The sequence below is a fragment of the Ammodytes marinus genome (assembly GCF_949987685.1).
Source record: "Ammodytes marinus genome assembly, chromosome: 3".
Lineage (NCBI taxonomy): Eukaryota > Metazoa > Chordata > Actinopteri > Uranoscopiformes > Ammodytidae > Ammodytes > Ammodytes marinus.
In genome coordinates, this window is record NC_137232.1 from 24,109,394 (window position 1) to 24,126,596 (window position 17,203).

Sequence of the window (17,203 nt, forward strand, 5' to 3'; positions counted from 1 at the left end):
TATCAAACACATTAGTAAAGTGTATTAATTTGTTTTCACAGAAAATATTCCGTCTCACACAATACAATATGCACCCTTAGTGACTACATAGTTATTAAACCTTCTTATAGGAAGTCTTGTTGAAGTACACCAATGTAATTCTCCCTTTGATTGTTAACTGCTGTTGCCGCAAAATATCCAGCAAGCATAGAAAAAAAAGTTACATTCCTTTGAAAGAAAGAAAAAAACAAGTGTTAGGAAACAGCATTAATACACTAATACATATGCTAAGGCTTGGACAAGAATGTGAAAAATTGCCAGAAAAAATATTGAACCATCATTCTGTCTTTTCGACAGCTCAGTAGTTGTTATTGTCTTTTTTTCTGTTCGATGTATGCGTTTCAGTATGTGGATGTTCGGCATCCATGTGGCCACTGAGCAGTATTATCCTAACAGCTTGAAAACTTCTATCTTTTTTGGGCTGTCGATATGTGCAACCCCACGCTATTTGTAGGTGGACAGCAGTGCTCAGGGGCCGTATTAACAAAACATTTTAAGGCTAAGAGTAGGTCCTAACTTGCTGATTTAGGAGTAACTCTTAAAAATAAGGGGCGTTTCACTCCTTATTTTAGGACTCCCAACTTTTTAAGATACCGGTAAGTGTTTTTCACAAAGCATTTTAGCGCTAAACTAGTTCCTAAATCTATGAAAAGCTAGGAGTCCTCGAGAGGACCCCTAAATCACTAAGAGTAAATCAGTTATTTGATGGCGTTTTGGAGATATTAAATGATAGTGAGCCTTGTAAAAGGTTCCTTAATAACTTTGAGGGTGTAATGATCTTAGTAATGCTATATTTAGAAAGTATGGACACATTTATATTTATTATATTTAAATAAAAACATTTTTATTTATAAGCTCCTTTTCCTGCAGTTGCTGTCGGTTTACGATGCACTGAAAGTTACTGTTGGTGTCACGTTTGGGTTTAATTTGTTACTAGAGTAGGCCTATATGTGGCGCTTCGCAGCATCTCCTCCGTGCCACAGGTCCGCTACTGTATAGTCCGCATGCACTTTAAAATTTCGCCAGCTGTTGTTTCTAAATGGTGAATTTCCCGGTTCGTCGCTGTCTGACTATTGCTGCATAGTCCACCGTTGAGAGAAATACAGTGACAATGAGGATATTTAAATTGTATTTATTTATTTTTTGGGCATTTTTATGCTTTTTATTGACAGTGCAGAGAGACAGAGGTGAAATGGGGCAGAGAGGGGAGTGACATGCAGACAACGACCGCGGGCGCCCCAACGAGGATATTTTTAACAATTCAAATCATTGTCAAATTTAAAATTAATAGGCCAATGTGGCGCTATTGTAGGCTAATTGTGAACGAATGTGTGGGAAACCCTGCAATATCTTGGTTTCATGTTAAATCAGTGTCACTTGTCATTAATTGTATTTAAAAACTATTTTCTTTAATACAGCGACACGATATGGATATCTCCCACAGTGTTTCTTTCATAAATTCACTCTTAGAGACTCATTCCCTCTCAGCCAATCACTGTGGGCATATAAAGTATGAACATGACATCATCCATAGCAACAGGGTCAACCCCGCCCTCTAGTCTTACCTTAGGAGTCCCTCCCATTCCTTAGTAAAAGTTGGTCTTAGCAGCTTTGTGAATAGGTTTTAAGAAATTACTCCTAACTAAGAACATTTAGTGCTCCTTTGGAGTACTCTAATAGGCCTTTCACACCGCCGCAAAATCGGAGCTAGTTCTGGGCTTGTTCGGAGTTAGAGCCAGTGTTTTGGTTTCACACCGCCAGAGAGCCTGCTCCGGGCCGTAAAAACCGGGGGAACTCATACCCCAGGATTGAGCAGGGTTTGATAAGAACTGCTTGCGCGAACGGTTGGGGGAGGGATTATCCTGACCAACCAGAGCAACTCAAACCTCATGCCCGCCATATTTAAAAACACCGCTACTACGAGACGTAAACATAACATAATTACCGAATGTAGCGATCAAATTGACCGGCGAGAATACGCTGTATGGGTCCTGTTTGCTTAAGAAAGCAAAGCGAGAGCCAACAAGTGTAAAAATAAGACGTGTTCGCCGCTGTTGTTGTGCTTAAAGCTAGCGGTAGCTTTAGCGTTAGCCACAAGAGCAGCGGCGTCGGGTGACGTACACACACGTTTACAGTGACGTCATGACGTTGCTCTCTTGCCGGCTCCATGGCTGTCTCCGGTCGATGTGAAACCAACCGGTTCATAACTGGGATAAGGCTGTAACCAGTTTTGAACTGACCCCAACACCAGCCTGGAACTGACTCTTGGTTCATTTTGGTGTGAAAGGCCTATTAGTGCTAAGATACTATGTTTTGTGAATACGGCCCCTGAGCAAGAGGAGCAAAGGGGAGAGCAAGAGATTTAGGGGAATAAAAAGACTGCAGGAAGGGAGAGGTGACGAGAGATCGGGGGAGGTGGGGAAGTTAGAGGTGTGTATAAGGGACCGGAGAAGAACAAGATGGAGGTAGAGAAATACAAGTGGATAGCTGGCGTGCTTTGATATTCTCTTGGTGCCTGCTGGAACCAAGCATCTATCCCCCTTCCTTTTTTTTGGTGATGAAACCCAAGTTGCTGTAAATTAAATTCCACACAGGCGAGCTGTGACATTTAATAATAAGTCTTAGTGTGTGCACATGTATGAACATGTGTGCTGTTGACTGTGTTTGTTTCAATGTGAAGTGAACAATTTAAGTAGCACATTCCAAAAAAAATATTTAATCTTGGGGACGATTAAAAATGTTTTCTATGTTTATCCATTTTCCATTACCTTATCAAACAGGCTTTAATTTCACACTGATACAATTGTCACCAGAAATGTTTGCATGAGCAATTTGGTGTGTGGACACTTGACACACCTCACCTGCCGATAAAAGGTTTTACTTCCTTGGGATTAAATTTGGATTTGTTTGGTTCGGAGAAGGGGTAATTTAGGGTTAAGAATATATTCCATCATACAGCCTGCTGCTTACATTATAGTTTAAGATTGTCGTTTGTATAGAACAAAGTTTGCACTAAATAGAAAAATAGGAGATCCATTTTGGTGGCAATTACGTAGGTTTTAAATTCAGAAATCTAAGCTTAATTAAAAGTCATCACGTACATACAAAAAGTCATTAACTTCACCTCTAAAATTGGAAACCATGCTCCTGTTAAAGCACATCTGCTACAGTCTCAAGGGACTGATGTGTTCCTTATATGGAGAATGTGTACACCTGCACTTACCTGAAAAAGCTGTCATTATTTTCGATTTCTTAACTCTCCTTAAACCGGTAAAATACTGATAAATCTAAGCAGGATCAAGTGCTTTATCGGTCTCTTCAGGATTAAATTCCCTAATCCTACCTTGCATTATCAACACCTGTTAATCAAGATATAGGTTTCTGTGTATTTGATTAGTGCATGTTCAAGCTTATTACCTTGCCTCATGACTTTACACTCTACATACACATACAAGTATCTTCTACCGTGATCTACACATCTAACAGCAAAACATTTCTAAACAATTAAAAACATGTAGTTTGAGGAACAAATCTTAGAAGTACTTTCAATATTTCATGAGACCTATAAACTTGTTCCCAACCCAAAGAGGGCAATCCCATATTCTTCTATTCTATTGGGCCATTTTCCTTTCAACCCAAAACCTATGATAATGAGTTGAAAGAATAAGAAGTTGTAGTGTTTCCACAAAGCATTTTACTGCCATGTTGTATGTAAATATCAGAAAAATATGTCCCCGGCCTGTCAACACAATTTATTTTCTATTTTTTATAGAAGGTTTAAGTCCAAGCAAAGGGTGAAAACACTGAGATTATTAATATTTGTTTTCAGGATATTTATGCTCTGTTTGTTCTTGCTTGTCAAATGAAGTTAAGTCAAAGAACTTCCCGTGGGTAGATGCACCACACTCTCCGATTGTATTTCATCTACAAACATTCTCAGCTGTCAGGCGGTGCATCTCTCCCAGAGGGGAGCTGTCTTAAAAATGGGATGTTTGCTAATTTCAGGAGAGAAGTTTTGGATGTGTTTTTTTTGCCCACAAGGACACAATCAACTTTACATTCTCTGATTTGGTTTTCAAGAAAAATCGAGTTAAGCCACATCTACAAAAAGGCACTCCATTAGCTTTCTCTCTTATTTTGAGTTTAGACTGGCCTTGATTTCCTGCTGCTCTCTCGGGCGGAAGAGAATATGACTTATTAATGAAAACCATTGCACGGTGTGCATGAATATACAGTTACTCTGAAAAGATAAATGTGGAGAGAGAGAACTGTTATAGTGCCAATTGCTTCATCATAATTTTTTGACAAAAGGGCCAGGATAAGGTTATAGAGAGTGATTGTACTTTCAATGTTAATGATCCTGTTCGTCTCAAGTACATGAGTACTGTGAGATTATGCTGCGCGCAGATGTTTTTCTTGCACCTATAAACAATTGCCTCCGGCATAATAGTGCACATTTGTTTGTATCTTTCTATCTTTCCCCCCTGTCACGATGGAGAATATGATGGATGTGATGTGCTGTGCTGTGTTGTTTTGTTGTTTTTTTTGCTGATTCCCATTATAAATCAATAAAGAGTTACACAACATGGCTCTTAAAAAGTTCAACATAGGAACACAACTTCTCCTTAAACACACACATTTAGTAACATAAGAATCAGGCCAAAGTCTCAATAATTCTAACTGTGCATATGGATATTTATCTTCCGATTTATACTATGCTAAAAAAAACTTTAAGCCTGTATAGGTAGATTGCTGAGCTTGCACGTGCTTCTTTGCTCATTAGTGATGTTTGTGCGTGTCAGAGCAGCTAACCTCAAAGCTACCAGCAGCGAAAGACACGATTATATCAGTGTCTTGCATTCAATAGATAACTAGGTTTAGCTTGATAAGATCACTGACCCTGTTAATTGACTCGTGAAAGATAATCCCACGTAGAAACCGATGTTGCTTCACCCACATGAAAGGTGTCGTATAATTCAGGCCACCAGAAAAACTATCTCCGTCTTTGCTGCTGTTGCCATGGCCACACCGAGGGGTTGATTTTAATTAGATGCTAAAGGGTAGGATTAGCTTTTGTCCATATTTACTATGGGGCTCACTAACGTAAAATGCAAGATTACTGAAAGGTGGCATTGAAGGCAATAAGCATGTTGATGCAGTATATACTTACTTACTTAGGCCTTTAAGTTCCCTAGGGAACATAGGCCATCAATGAAAACCCTCCATCCTCTTCGGTCTTGTGCCATCCGATCTAGTTGTTGCCATGTCAGCCCTTTCGACTTCATCTCCTGCTCTGTGGTTCTTCTCCATGTGGCTCTAGGTCTTCCCCTCTTTCTCCTGCCTTGTGGGTTCCACATTAGGGCCTGTTTTGTAATTGATTTGTGTTTTCTTCTGAGTGTGTGGCCAATCCATTTCCATTTTCTTCTCCTGATTTGGGTCTCTATTGGTTCTTGTTTGGTGATTTCCCACAGGTTGGCATTTGATATGGTGTTGGGCAAGTAGATTCCCAGGAGGCGTCGTAGACAGCGGTTGCTGAATGTCTGCAGTTTGTTGAGTATGTTGGTGGTTGTCTTCCAGGTTTCGGATCTGTAAAGTAGAGTGGATTTGACAGTTGAGTTGAAGATTTTAAGTTTGGTCTTCAGTGATATGTTTTTTGTTTTCCAGATTTTATTTAAGATGTTAAATGTTGTCTTTGCTTTCCCAATTCTGGCTTTGGCATCCTCCTCCGATCCTCCTTCTACAGTAATTACACTCCCAAGGTATGTGAAACTGGTTACATCCTCTAGCTGGTTTTGATCCATGGTTATTGGTGTGTTGTCCTTGTTGTTGATTCGCATTACTTTGGTTTTTGATGAGTTGATTTTGAGCCCGAGTGAAGCAGCAGTTGTCTCTAGTTTGTGTGATTTTTCCTGCATCTGTTGGTGGGTGTGTGCAAGTAGTGCCAAATCATCGGCAAAATCAAGATCTTCTAGCTGTTCGGTCAGGCTCCACTGTATGCCGGTTCGGCTGTTGTTGGTTACCCGTTTCATGGTCAAGTAACTCTAATGTAAGGAACAAAGAAAGAAATGGGACAAATTAAGAGAAATGGCGCTCAAAGGTTCCTACTGTTTTTACAGATTATAAAGCCCCTTGAGGCAAATTTTTTATTTGTGATATTGGGCTGTATGAATTAAATTGACTCGATTTCAATTGATATCGAATAATTGCTAATTTTGCGTACTGAAGTTGTAGCCCACGGTGTAACGCTGTGGACGCACTGCTCTAGTCTGAACAGTGATGCAGCTTTCTCAAACTTGTGACATTCACTACATATTAAAAGTGTTCAATCAGCTGATTAGGGCGGACTGGTGCCAACGGTGCCAGAAACCCTGCAGATGAAACGGCACCCCAACGGCTCCTCGCTGCTTGCTGTATTAAAGCCTTTAAATTGCTTAGAATCAGGGCAATTAATGAGGGCAGTGGATCAAATTAACTAAACTTCTTATCATTGTAGCCATTCCCTTGAAAGCTTTGCTAAATTGGCGACGTGCTGATGCAGATATTTTGGCAATTTGAAGACCGCCACCTCAGACAGCAGCAGCAGAAGCATATAGCCATGCACACAATTGAGTCCAGCCAATGTTGGTTTACTGGCTGCTGAGTCTGTCTCACTTTTTGAAGGGACCTTCAGAGGTTTTCAGTTAGAATGGGCCACTCCTCGTCTAAGCTGCGTTGTATATTTAAGATCACTTAGACGTGGCCCCGTGATGAAGGTAGCCTACTGTAGCGGAAGAGCTTGAAAAGATCAGAGGGAGTTACCGATAACAGCTTTTGTCTCTTGACAGGATCTACGCACAGCTTTTAGTGTCTTGTGTGAGTGCGTATCAGTGAAGTGTGTATGAGTGTGTGTGTAGTAATGTGTGGCAAAAATCTTCCTGTGATCACCAAACCAAGGCAGTCTTCAAGCTGTGCGAGAAATTACCAACAACCCCCCCCCGAACCCTCCTACTGCGCCCTTCATCCTCTCCTCCTCCTCCCCACCCTCCCCCACTTCCCTCAACATCACCTCCGCCTTTTTTCTTCACCTATATTATGTTTTGTTTCTGATGATCCATGCTTTTTTTTTTACCGCTTTCCTTCCTGTTTTGTCACGCACACATGGCCTCGGACTCCCCCCCGATCCATCCGATCTATTCTGAAGTCTGAATTCCCCACACGCTCTACATTTTTCTCACCTCCCCCCTCCCCCCTCCCGCCCCCCTTTCCCCTTCTCAACTTTTCAACTTCCCTGAACCCAGCTCAAGATTTCCCCAAGCTAACGCCCTTACAACCCTTGAGCTGATCATCCCGCCAGCAGCTTACAGTATACATGAAACAGACATGACCTTTCTTCCTTCTTCAAAGGAACAGGGGTGGTACACGCATGTAAATATGAACGTTAATTATCTCAGCGTTAAAACGGTGAGGTGTTGGAGTCAGAGCAGCACAGACAGCAGCGCTTCCTATTTAATGCACCGTTACATACTGTATGTCATCCGTTTTTTCAAGGACAATGTTGTCTCATAGAAAAAAATTATGCGTTTATATTCGAAGGTCATATCATATTGAATAGTCAAAAAGGGGAAATGACGGTGGGCTCCTATTATTGTTATCTACGGTCCTTCAATCTGCCATCCTTTCTGGCGAAAGACTTCCAATGTTTTTTTTTCTCAACTAGGACTATGTATCTTTTAAAATATGTGAAAAGAGGCAACCTTGAAATTCTCCCCTTCCCCCTACTCTCCTCATTTTCTGTGGCGCTACACCAGCGCCACAGTTGCCCAGCATCATTGACTACAGCATACACACATGCTGTAATTAAGAAGAGTAATCCGGTTTTAGTGACAATAAACTGTAGCAACCATACATCACATATCCTCATGAAATGAATCACTGTGAAAATTATTGTAACATCACCACAGGCTTTGCAGAGGAGCAATACACTGTAGCTTTAAACTGATTATGTAGCAAGCCTCCAGAATCTATTGCTGCTGTAAACCACGTAGACCCTCACAGAGCCATACTTCATTAATCAGAAAATTAATCTTCCTTCTGATTTAATGGGGTGATAAAAGGGGTAAAACTGAAGTTATATATATCCGTGTGTGTGTGTGTGTGTGTGTGTGTGTGTGTGTGTGTGTGTGTGTGTGTGTGTGTGTTTGTGTGTGTGTGAATGAGTTGGTGTGCATTTGCCTATTTCTGTGTGTTTCTAAATGTTTGAATAGCCTACACAGCCTGATGAGGTCAGTGTTTTGGAGTAATATTTATCTAGTCCTGAAAGCAGGCAGCTGATATTTCTGTTCATCAGAAAAGCCATAATATATCGGGGACATAGAGAAAGCGGGAAATGTTTCTAAAGCCAATGGTTGCTTTAAATTCTTATGTGATCTCAAAATTTTATATTACCGTATTTAAGTGCTCATTTACAAAAAAGGTCTACTTAGAAATTCTTAAAAACACATCTACTCCTTATTTCTCATACAGAATCTGTGAATATATAAATCATTTTGGTTTGAAAAGTTTAACTAATGACCACAATATATCCCAATTCATCACAGCTTACGAACCAACCGTGAGCTCGAAAAAAAAAAACTTGCTTGTGCATACACATGCAAACCCATAGTATAGGGCGAACATGGATAAACGTTCTACCTTCAGCAGTTGATTTTGAAAACAGCTTCTCCAGTGTCAAACTCTGCACAAACATTATTCTGCACAGAGAAGATCAAACACCAAAGTGAAGAAACAATGAAAAAACAACAACAACACATTTTTGAGAATGGCATTAATTTTAATGAATGTATCCTCACGTGTCCTTGTCTTGCAGTGAGAACTAGCAGAAAAATAGATAAAGAACGTTTACTTATAAGTGAAAGCCCCTCTAAAACCTTAAAGTTCTGTTCTCCTACGTTGGAACCATCTCTAGACTTCCTCATTGTGCGTGTTCATTAAGTATTGAATGCAATTGTCTGTTTAAATCTGCTTGTGGGGATCATATCTGTGTTACACTGGAGATCACAGGGAAAAAGAAACCTATGCTGGTATGCTTTATCTATGTGTTTCTCTCTGCCTAACACACTGCTGAATGATTTTTCTTGGAAGGCAGCATAACAGTTAATACTTTATCTTGGATATAATTTACTATGTGGAAGGCAGCAAACCCGTGATGCACCTGCTGAATTGTACAAACTCTTGCTTCCACTGTATAACCAGAAATGAAGCAAGTGGTAAAACGAACATGGCAACATCTGTTGATTTTTCAAATACTATAACAACCTATGGTTACTTTTAACAGCAAGCAAGTTCTTGTGGTTGTGCACATGATGAAAGAAGTAGTCTCATGTTGTTATATTGTCACAAAAACTCTGAAGGTCAGTGAAAGCCAAAGCCTACAAAGCCTGTGACATTTGACAGTTGTGTTTGTTGTCTCATATCAACAGCCAAGGTTGGATTATTTTAAACACCAAAGCATGATTTTAATCAGGACTTGCTAAGCATGTCCAAATATTTGTAGACGCCTTAACATAACAATATCTGAACCACACAGGTGGGTCAAAAAAATGCTATGATTTGTTTGATAAGATTTGTTTCTCGGTAGCCATATAGGTAATGTTCAATGATAAACAGTCTACGCTGTCGTACTAATTTGAGACATTTTTGTTTTTCGCTGATATGACCATTGGTTACTGTTTTATTTGCTTTCAAATTGGAAAGCATGGAAATATTTCTGGAATATCATCAGGATATACTATTAACGGTGTTGTGTGTTAATTATCTGGAGTCTTCACTTGTTAATTTGAGATACAACCAAGCTCACAGAAAGGACTGGTCTAAATCAGTGGTGCCTTTGCAGCACTACAATTGCTCCACCATGGCATTTTGATTAAATGTTTAATACCCAACTTTAGACCCTGGAAATGTGACCATTTTAAGCGCATTCATTTGTCACAGTGCTAACATGATTACTTTTTTTGTTTTTGTATATAATGGAGCCTTGTGCACCTTACTATTTGCTTCTGGTTAATGAGTTTTGTACCTTGAGGCACATTTGTTGCGGCATTTGTTTGTGACATGTATTATTTAGAACTATTTGAGCGATTTTCCATGAAACACTAGCTGTTTTGATTATTCAGTCATGCCTGACCAGCATCTCAACTTTCTTCAGTGGAATTTGACTTCTAATTGTGAGTATCGTGAGATGTTTATTTCATTATTGCACATTTATTTTTCACATTTCATGACAGACTTATTGAAACCAATTCATGTCCCTTGGCCCTTCAACCACAAACTCGCCCACAGTTTTAGCTGTATGTTCATGACTCACCACTCCGCGCCTCCCACACCACATTATTTTCCTATTGGGAAGGAAGAACACAAATTTACATTAGGTGAACCTTTTTCTGTCTTGTGCCACTGTGATGGGCACAGCTTTTTAGGTAGATGTTGTTGCACTTGACATTGCGAGTTTGGCATTGAATAGTTTGCATGTGTTAAAATAATATAAGTAAGCTTATAGGGCCTTATTGTCCTTGTGCACATGACCTTGTGCTCTGTGTGTGTTGTTGCACTGTAAAAATAGTGCAGTGATTTATATCTGAATCTAAAGCAGCCCTCAGAAGCACTTGAGATGCTTCACTAGATGTTTCAGAAAGGTGTCTTTTACATAGCTTGTATTGATCTCTACATGGCTCTTGAATAATTTCACAGTTGGTTGGGTTTAGGACAGATACTGAGCTGCTGCTGAGGCACTGTTTGCTGCCTCAGATGCTCACCTCCATTATCCACCACCCTGCAGGTACAAACCATTCCTCTTTCCTGGCTGTGCACTGCCACAGAGGCAGGTTAAACCTGTGATTGTTTCCAGCCAGGCTTCCATGATGGATGACTAGCCAGGCTGCTTAATATGATGCCTACACACCATACCTCCAAGAACTGTGTGCGGATACACCATACTTACTGCTTGGGCTGGTTTCCATCTTCCATTAAGCTCAGTGATGGGTGGTTTACTGAGTGGGTTGAATTTAATGTTGGGCATTAAATTGACTGATATTGCCAGAGACATATAACCTACCGTATATAGTCACAAAACATGTCTACATCTGGAATGTGTCAGAAAATGTCTTTAAGGGCACATTCAGTCAAACTGGCTGCAGCAGCATCTGTTGATGTCTTGCGGTATTTTTCTACTCCGCAAACATGCATACTAGTTGGTTGGATCAGATCAACTCCAAATTGATTAATTGAGATAATTAGTGTGCCAGCTGTGGCCTTTTAAGTAGATGAGCATATTATTGTTGCTACCATCCACCATTGGTCTAGCCTGGAAATTCAGACCCATATCTAGAACGATATAGGGTCTGGCCACGATCAATAGACCTTCTCAACTCCTACACTGTAAACCCGAACTTGTTGTTTCAACTTAAAAATTCAAGTGTCCATGCTGCCTTGAAATTTTATGTCAAGACAACTAAGACAATAAGTTATCTTAACTAGATATTGCTAGTTGACTCAACTCCATCTTCAGTCCATATTACTTGAAACCTTTAGTTGACATAACTTCACCTTGAGTCAAAACTACTTAAATGTATTAGTTGATTAAACTTAAATAGCATTATAAGTAACATACATTTTCTTGTTGATGTAACTACAAAACTAGTGAGATTAACTTACATTTATGAACTGATTGAAGACAAACCCCAATCAAGATGACATAAATTTATAAGTTGATTTAACTGCAATACTAGTGAGTTGTACTTACATTTATGAACTGATTGAATGTAAACCTCAATCAAGTTTACATAAATGTATACGTTAATTTAACTGATGTATTAGTTATTTGCACTTACCAATATCTTAAATACTCTATTAAGATCTACTTACATTTCTAAGTGGATATTTCTCTTTTTAACCTGTAAAAACATTGCTCACTACATATTATCTGCGTACATCACATTTCATTACGTCTAAGGATTTTTTTTTCAAAAGAGTAAATGACGAGCCTTTACACCAGAGATTTTGGCAGTCACAGACCAACAGTTTTATTGTAGGCCTAGCTTTTTACTGAAGATGAAATATTCACATAAAAAAAAAACAGCAACAAGTTACAACTGTACCGACACGTCATCAAAATATCAAATCTGTACTGTTGAGGATTTTTACAGCCCTTTTCTGCATATATTATTTTGTTACCAATTATATTGTGCACTAGGGATGGGCATTTTAAGAAATTTCATTGATCGATCATCGGAAAAATTAACGAGCAATTATCGAGCAATCGTTATCTTTTTTTACATATTAAAAAATGCCAGCCAAAATACAGCGTTTTACCATAGACTGTATACAAGAGGTTTTTACTCAATTACATCTTTATTCCAAGATCTTCCAGGCAAACAACAATCTATTAAGACAAGGCAACTTTTTAAAATAAAATAATAATAAAATGCGGCGCTGGTTAAAGCCCGAGGCTATGAGCCAACAAGGAGCCAATGCTACGATACCTTTAAAGTTTAAACACATATGCGCCTCCTAAGATGCTGCCAAAGACTGCATAAGGGCACGGCACGTTTCTCTGAGTGGTAAAGGACCTAACGTTACTTCATCTAATAAACAAAATGTGCAAATTAGTTCCCTGATGAAGGCGAAGTAGGAAAGCATGGACGCTAAAGTTAGCTGCTAATACTAGCGGCGCTAACGTCACACGTTAAACAGGGTCGGATGTAGGCTTCAATGTACAAGTGGTACATAATTTGGTTTGTTTAAGTGCTATACTTATACAAGGTTTCACAATGCTGAATGAACTTAGTTATTTTCTGTTCTAAAGCTGTCCGGTCCGATGCCAAACTTCCCCTTGACTTCTTCCTGTTTGTTTTGACATCTACGGCAGCTCGCAGGCTGCTGCCTGAGCCTGTTCTGTTGTCTTCTACTACTAGTTAAGTATCTCCCCCTGCTGGTAGGATGTTTAATTGCTGCCCATACAGTCTATGGTGCTGCCACATAGTGAAACTCATTGCTGTGCTGCCGGACTCACACTGCGCAACACAACGGCTATATGATCGATAACAATTTCACGTGCTCGACAATATTCTTAACGAGCAATGATCGATTAATCGATCAATTATGCCCATCCCTATTGTGCACACATATTTGCCAAATACTTGTTATTTGTAGTGCATTTCATTTAGATATCAATCCTAAAATAATTTCCTCCCCCAAATTTCTTCTACAGATTGTGATAACATTAGTTGGCATTCAACAATTTGCCTTTAAAAATAGTGCAACAAAACATTAAAAAAAAGGAATGCAGGGGGAAAACTAGTCTGAAAATATGCATTTCCAGTTGTAAATGACTACCAAAAATACACATCATATATAGGTGGTGTCAACTTGAAAAAAATATATAATTTGTTGCCATGCAACAATGTGGATTTACAGAAAGTGCATAAAAAAGTATCAGTAAAGGCCTTTGCACACCGGGCGCGTTTTATTTGTGCGATTAATCCGTTAATTAACGAACATACAGAGTCAATACAAGCTTCCACACCAGCGCCGTCATTTCGCATCGCGAATTCGCGTTTTTTATTTTTTCGCTTTTACGTTGCGTTTATTCGCGTCGCGCCCGGTGTGCAAAGGCCTTAACACCATTCAAAGCCATTCACTTATCACTCAACAATGTTCACTTTTGGTCAGATAAATGTGCGTAAACTGTGCTTTTTAAGCTTACATTTTCTTCCTCAAGAGTCGTTTTTTTAAGCCATGAACCAAGGCAGAGCATTGCCCTCCAACAATGTCCATAAGCACCTTCTGAATAACTTCAAAAGTGTACCTAAGGCCCCTGGGGTAGTCGATGTTAAGGGCAAAGAGCAGACCCATCAGCAGTGCCACAGCAGTTGGAAAATCACTTAGACTTGGAAAGATGATCTCTTCCTCGAGGACCACTGCAAAACGGACCAGCTCATCAATCTGTGCCACCATAAGGATGCCGACTGCCATTCCCTTTGTCCAGTCCTCCTCTGCATCTGTGACCTAGACAAAGTGGACAAATATGTTAAAAAAAGATAAACCTTTACTGATACCCATGGGGAATTTCAGGTTTCATAACAACAGCAGTAACAGATACCAATATTAGGGAGTGCACATTTCTGTTAGCCATATTGGCCAACTCAATTTAAATAAATTTCCCAAAAATTTAGATAACTTGTTTTGTGATCCATTAAGTATGGTTCAAACACATGTGACAAGATATATTGGAACTTTTCTTTCATTGTAATGTGAATTGGGTGAATTATTACAAATAAAATCATGTGGGACATTTTTAAACAGATTAAAGGCAGAGTATGCAACATTTACGATAAAACAAAGTAGAGTCACACTAATAATCCCTCTCAATGATCACTTCTGCCTCTCTAGAATGTGTGGTGCTGGTTTATCTGGTGTGGTCTGTTAAATTATTATTGAAAAACATACCTGTACTTTCTTATACAGTGTGGACCCATCTTTTAAATAGTGGGGGAGCCCCATCAAAACAACTGCCCTTTGCCTTTGGTTGGAACCCTGTAAAAATAATAAACAACAAACAAATGGGATGTATTAGACCAGAAATCAGAATATAATTCTAAGTGATGTTATATCTTCTACTTAAGTCTTCATACTCGTTCCAGTTCAGAAATAATCAATATGTTCGGAAAAGATGGATATTGGACTAAAATGAATTAACCCATTGATGACGGCTGCTGCGCGATGCCACATTGTATCTCCTGCCTGATGCTGCGTAGCATTGTTACTTTATCTAATTTTCATGGCGTGCGCAACATAGAATGCACCGTCATTGGTTCAAATACACATGAGGTGGGTTTTGTTGATTTTTTAAGACCACGTGAGCACCCAAAAGTTGTGTGGTTTGCCGAAAATCACAACAATCAAAAAACAAATAAATAAATAAATACAAAATAATAATAATAAAAAAATACTCCAGCTGTGTCGGCGATAGTGTATTACAGAACAGTTAGTGGCGTTCGGAGCACAGAATCTAGGCCTACTATAGGCTACTGACGAAAATCACACAACACATTGCATCTATTTATTAACAATAAATATGAATTTAGGTTATATTTTGCTGCTCCAACTCAAATTCAGCCCAGCCAGGCGATAGTTAAGTTTCAGTTTCGTTTTCATCTCCGTGGTGATGGGCTCCCGACAGCAGGAGTCAGTCTGCGTTCCAGTTGTACTGGGAAGTCGGATTTATGGTGCCAGTGATAATTTAACTAAATAATAAAATAAAGCTATCTCTTTCTTCCTCTATCTGTCTATCTTTATCCCTCCACTATACACTCAGTCACTACTATCCATGCTAAAAGGAAGCAGGATTATAACCTCATTTAGCACATTATTTTTAAATATTTTATATATATTTTTTTTCTCCCCCATCTAATTGACGATTTTTAGAAAAAGGTGTTGATTTGTAAGCGCTAAGGGAGCATGTTTAAATACAACCTGTGAACCTTAACTTTTAAATGTATTTTATTTCATGTTTCTATGTGCTACGCAGGCTTAGATATTAAGGTTTTGGTAGACTTGACAATTCGTACTATTTTTTCAGAAAACCCTCAGGCATTAAGGACATGCATCCTAGATTGCCATAGTCATCAATGGGTTAAATAACTTTTCATTATAGAAGTATGCCAAAAGTTCTAGCTCAAAATGTGAGTCTACAAGAGGTTTTGAAACTATTGCTCTATGATCTGTAACGCATGGGAAGGTTATGGACTAGATAGATAGACAAGAACACACGTACGTCAATATCCAGAGTCCTCAAAAGGCTGTTCAGCTCCACCAGACCCATCCTGGCTCTGTACACCTCAAGGAACCCCAGCAGATACTTGTCAAGGCCAGCGAAGAGGGAGTCTTTCAGGTCAATCTGGTAGGCAGAAAAAAGCAAAGGAACACAAGCGGTTGGCTGTAAATTCAATTACTTTACTGTTGTTGCAGAAAAACATTTTTACACCAAATTATTCATGACATATTAACCATTCTTAAATAAATTATTTAGCAAATCTGATCGTCCTAACCGCATCTGAAATAGAAAAATACTTTTACCTGACGTTCAGAGAACAGTGCCGGCCATCTTTCTCTGACGTCCGCCACAGGTGGCTCATCCTCCACAATCTCTGTCATGCTGTCAATTGTTATCCTCCGGATGTCCTCTTGGCTAAGGATGACGCGCAGCAACATGGTGAATCCCAACTAATAAAAAATAGAAATTGTGTTACAAAAATGGTTGTGTCATGATCAAATATCATAAATCGGCCTATGGATATCATACGAGTAACTTCAAGGTGAAATAAAATGTTCAATTGAACCGTTACAGTAGGAGAGTGCACTGTAAGGTGTTGAATTTTTGTTCTGCCAGACTATAAATTGAATGCCTTAATTAAACCCTATGAAATACCTGAAAATTGATTTTAAAATGTTGTATATTTTGGCAGTAAAGCTTAAGGTAGAGTCAGCGATTCGGGGAAGAATGCTTATCATAATCCGTGAATTTCTCCTCACGATCTGCTACCTGTCCGTACTCTGTGTGCTGCAAACCAATGCAGTGGGAATACAAAGCCTAGGCTCTGTAAAGTGGCATGTTGCTAGCTATGGTGGCCCCTTTGTTTACATTCCAGTTTACAGAACCTAGGCTGTGTATTACCATTGGATTTTATTATTGCTCACAAAGTACGGACATGTAGCAGATGAGTAGACATTCACTGACAAAACAACAAGGGTTCTCCAGAAACACTGACACCTTTAAGAGGAAAGTGCCGCACACCGCCTAATTTTTTGGCATATTTACTCAATTAAAGGCAGCGTTTCAGCAATCAGACAATTCAGCAAAACGTTACCTTTCATGGAAAGAATACACTAGAAAACGAGACAATGTACGTTACTTTCCTCTTATGTTTAAGTACCCTTCTCCGACTCACCTGTCACATGCAGAGATAATTTTGAATGTTTATTTTGGCAGTGAAAGGATGAGCTATAGAAAAGTATAAAACATAAGTATTATAATAAAAACAGGCGTCAGGGTTAGTGCACAGTTATAGGTATTCACATGACAATCAGCAAAATTATCACCTCAGTGCAGTAGGGATGCCTTCGGAGAAAT

At 39.2% G+C, this 17,203-nt stretch overlaps 1 protein-coding gene across 1 annotated transcript in view; it reads right to left on the reverse strand.

Annotated features, from left to right (window-relative positions):
- The window catches only part of LOC307248420 (uncharacterized protein), a gene marked incomplete at both ends in the record, with an annotated part of 48,461 nt that extends 32,177 nt beyond the window's left edge, over window positions 1-16,284 (reverse strand). Inside the window, 4 exons of the mRNA XM_080024818.1 lie at window positions 13,880-14,079; window positions 14,521-14,607; window positions 15,848-15,970; window positions 16,150-16,284. Of these exons, the coding sequence (XP_079880944.1) occupies window positions 13,880-14,079; window positions 14,521-14,607; window positions 15,848-15,970; window positions 16,150-16,284 (545 nt within the window). The remainder of the gene's footprint in view (window positions 1-13,879; window positions 14,080-14,520; window positions 14,608-15,847; window positions 15,971-16,149) is intronic.
- Window positions 16,285-17,203: the final 919 nt, after the last annotated feature.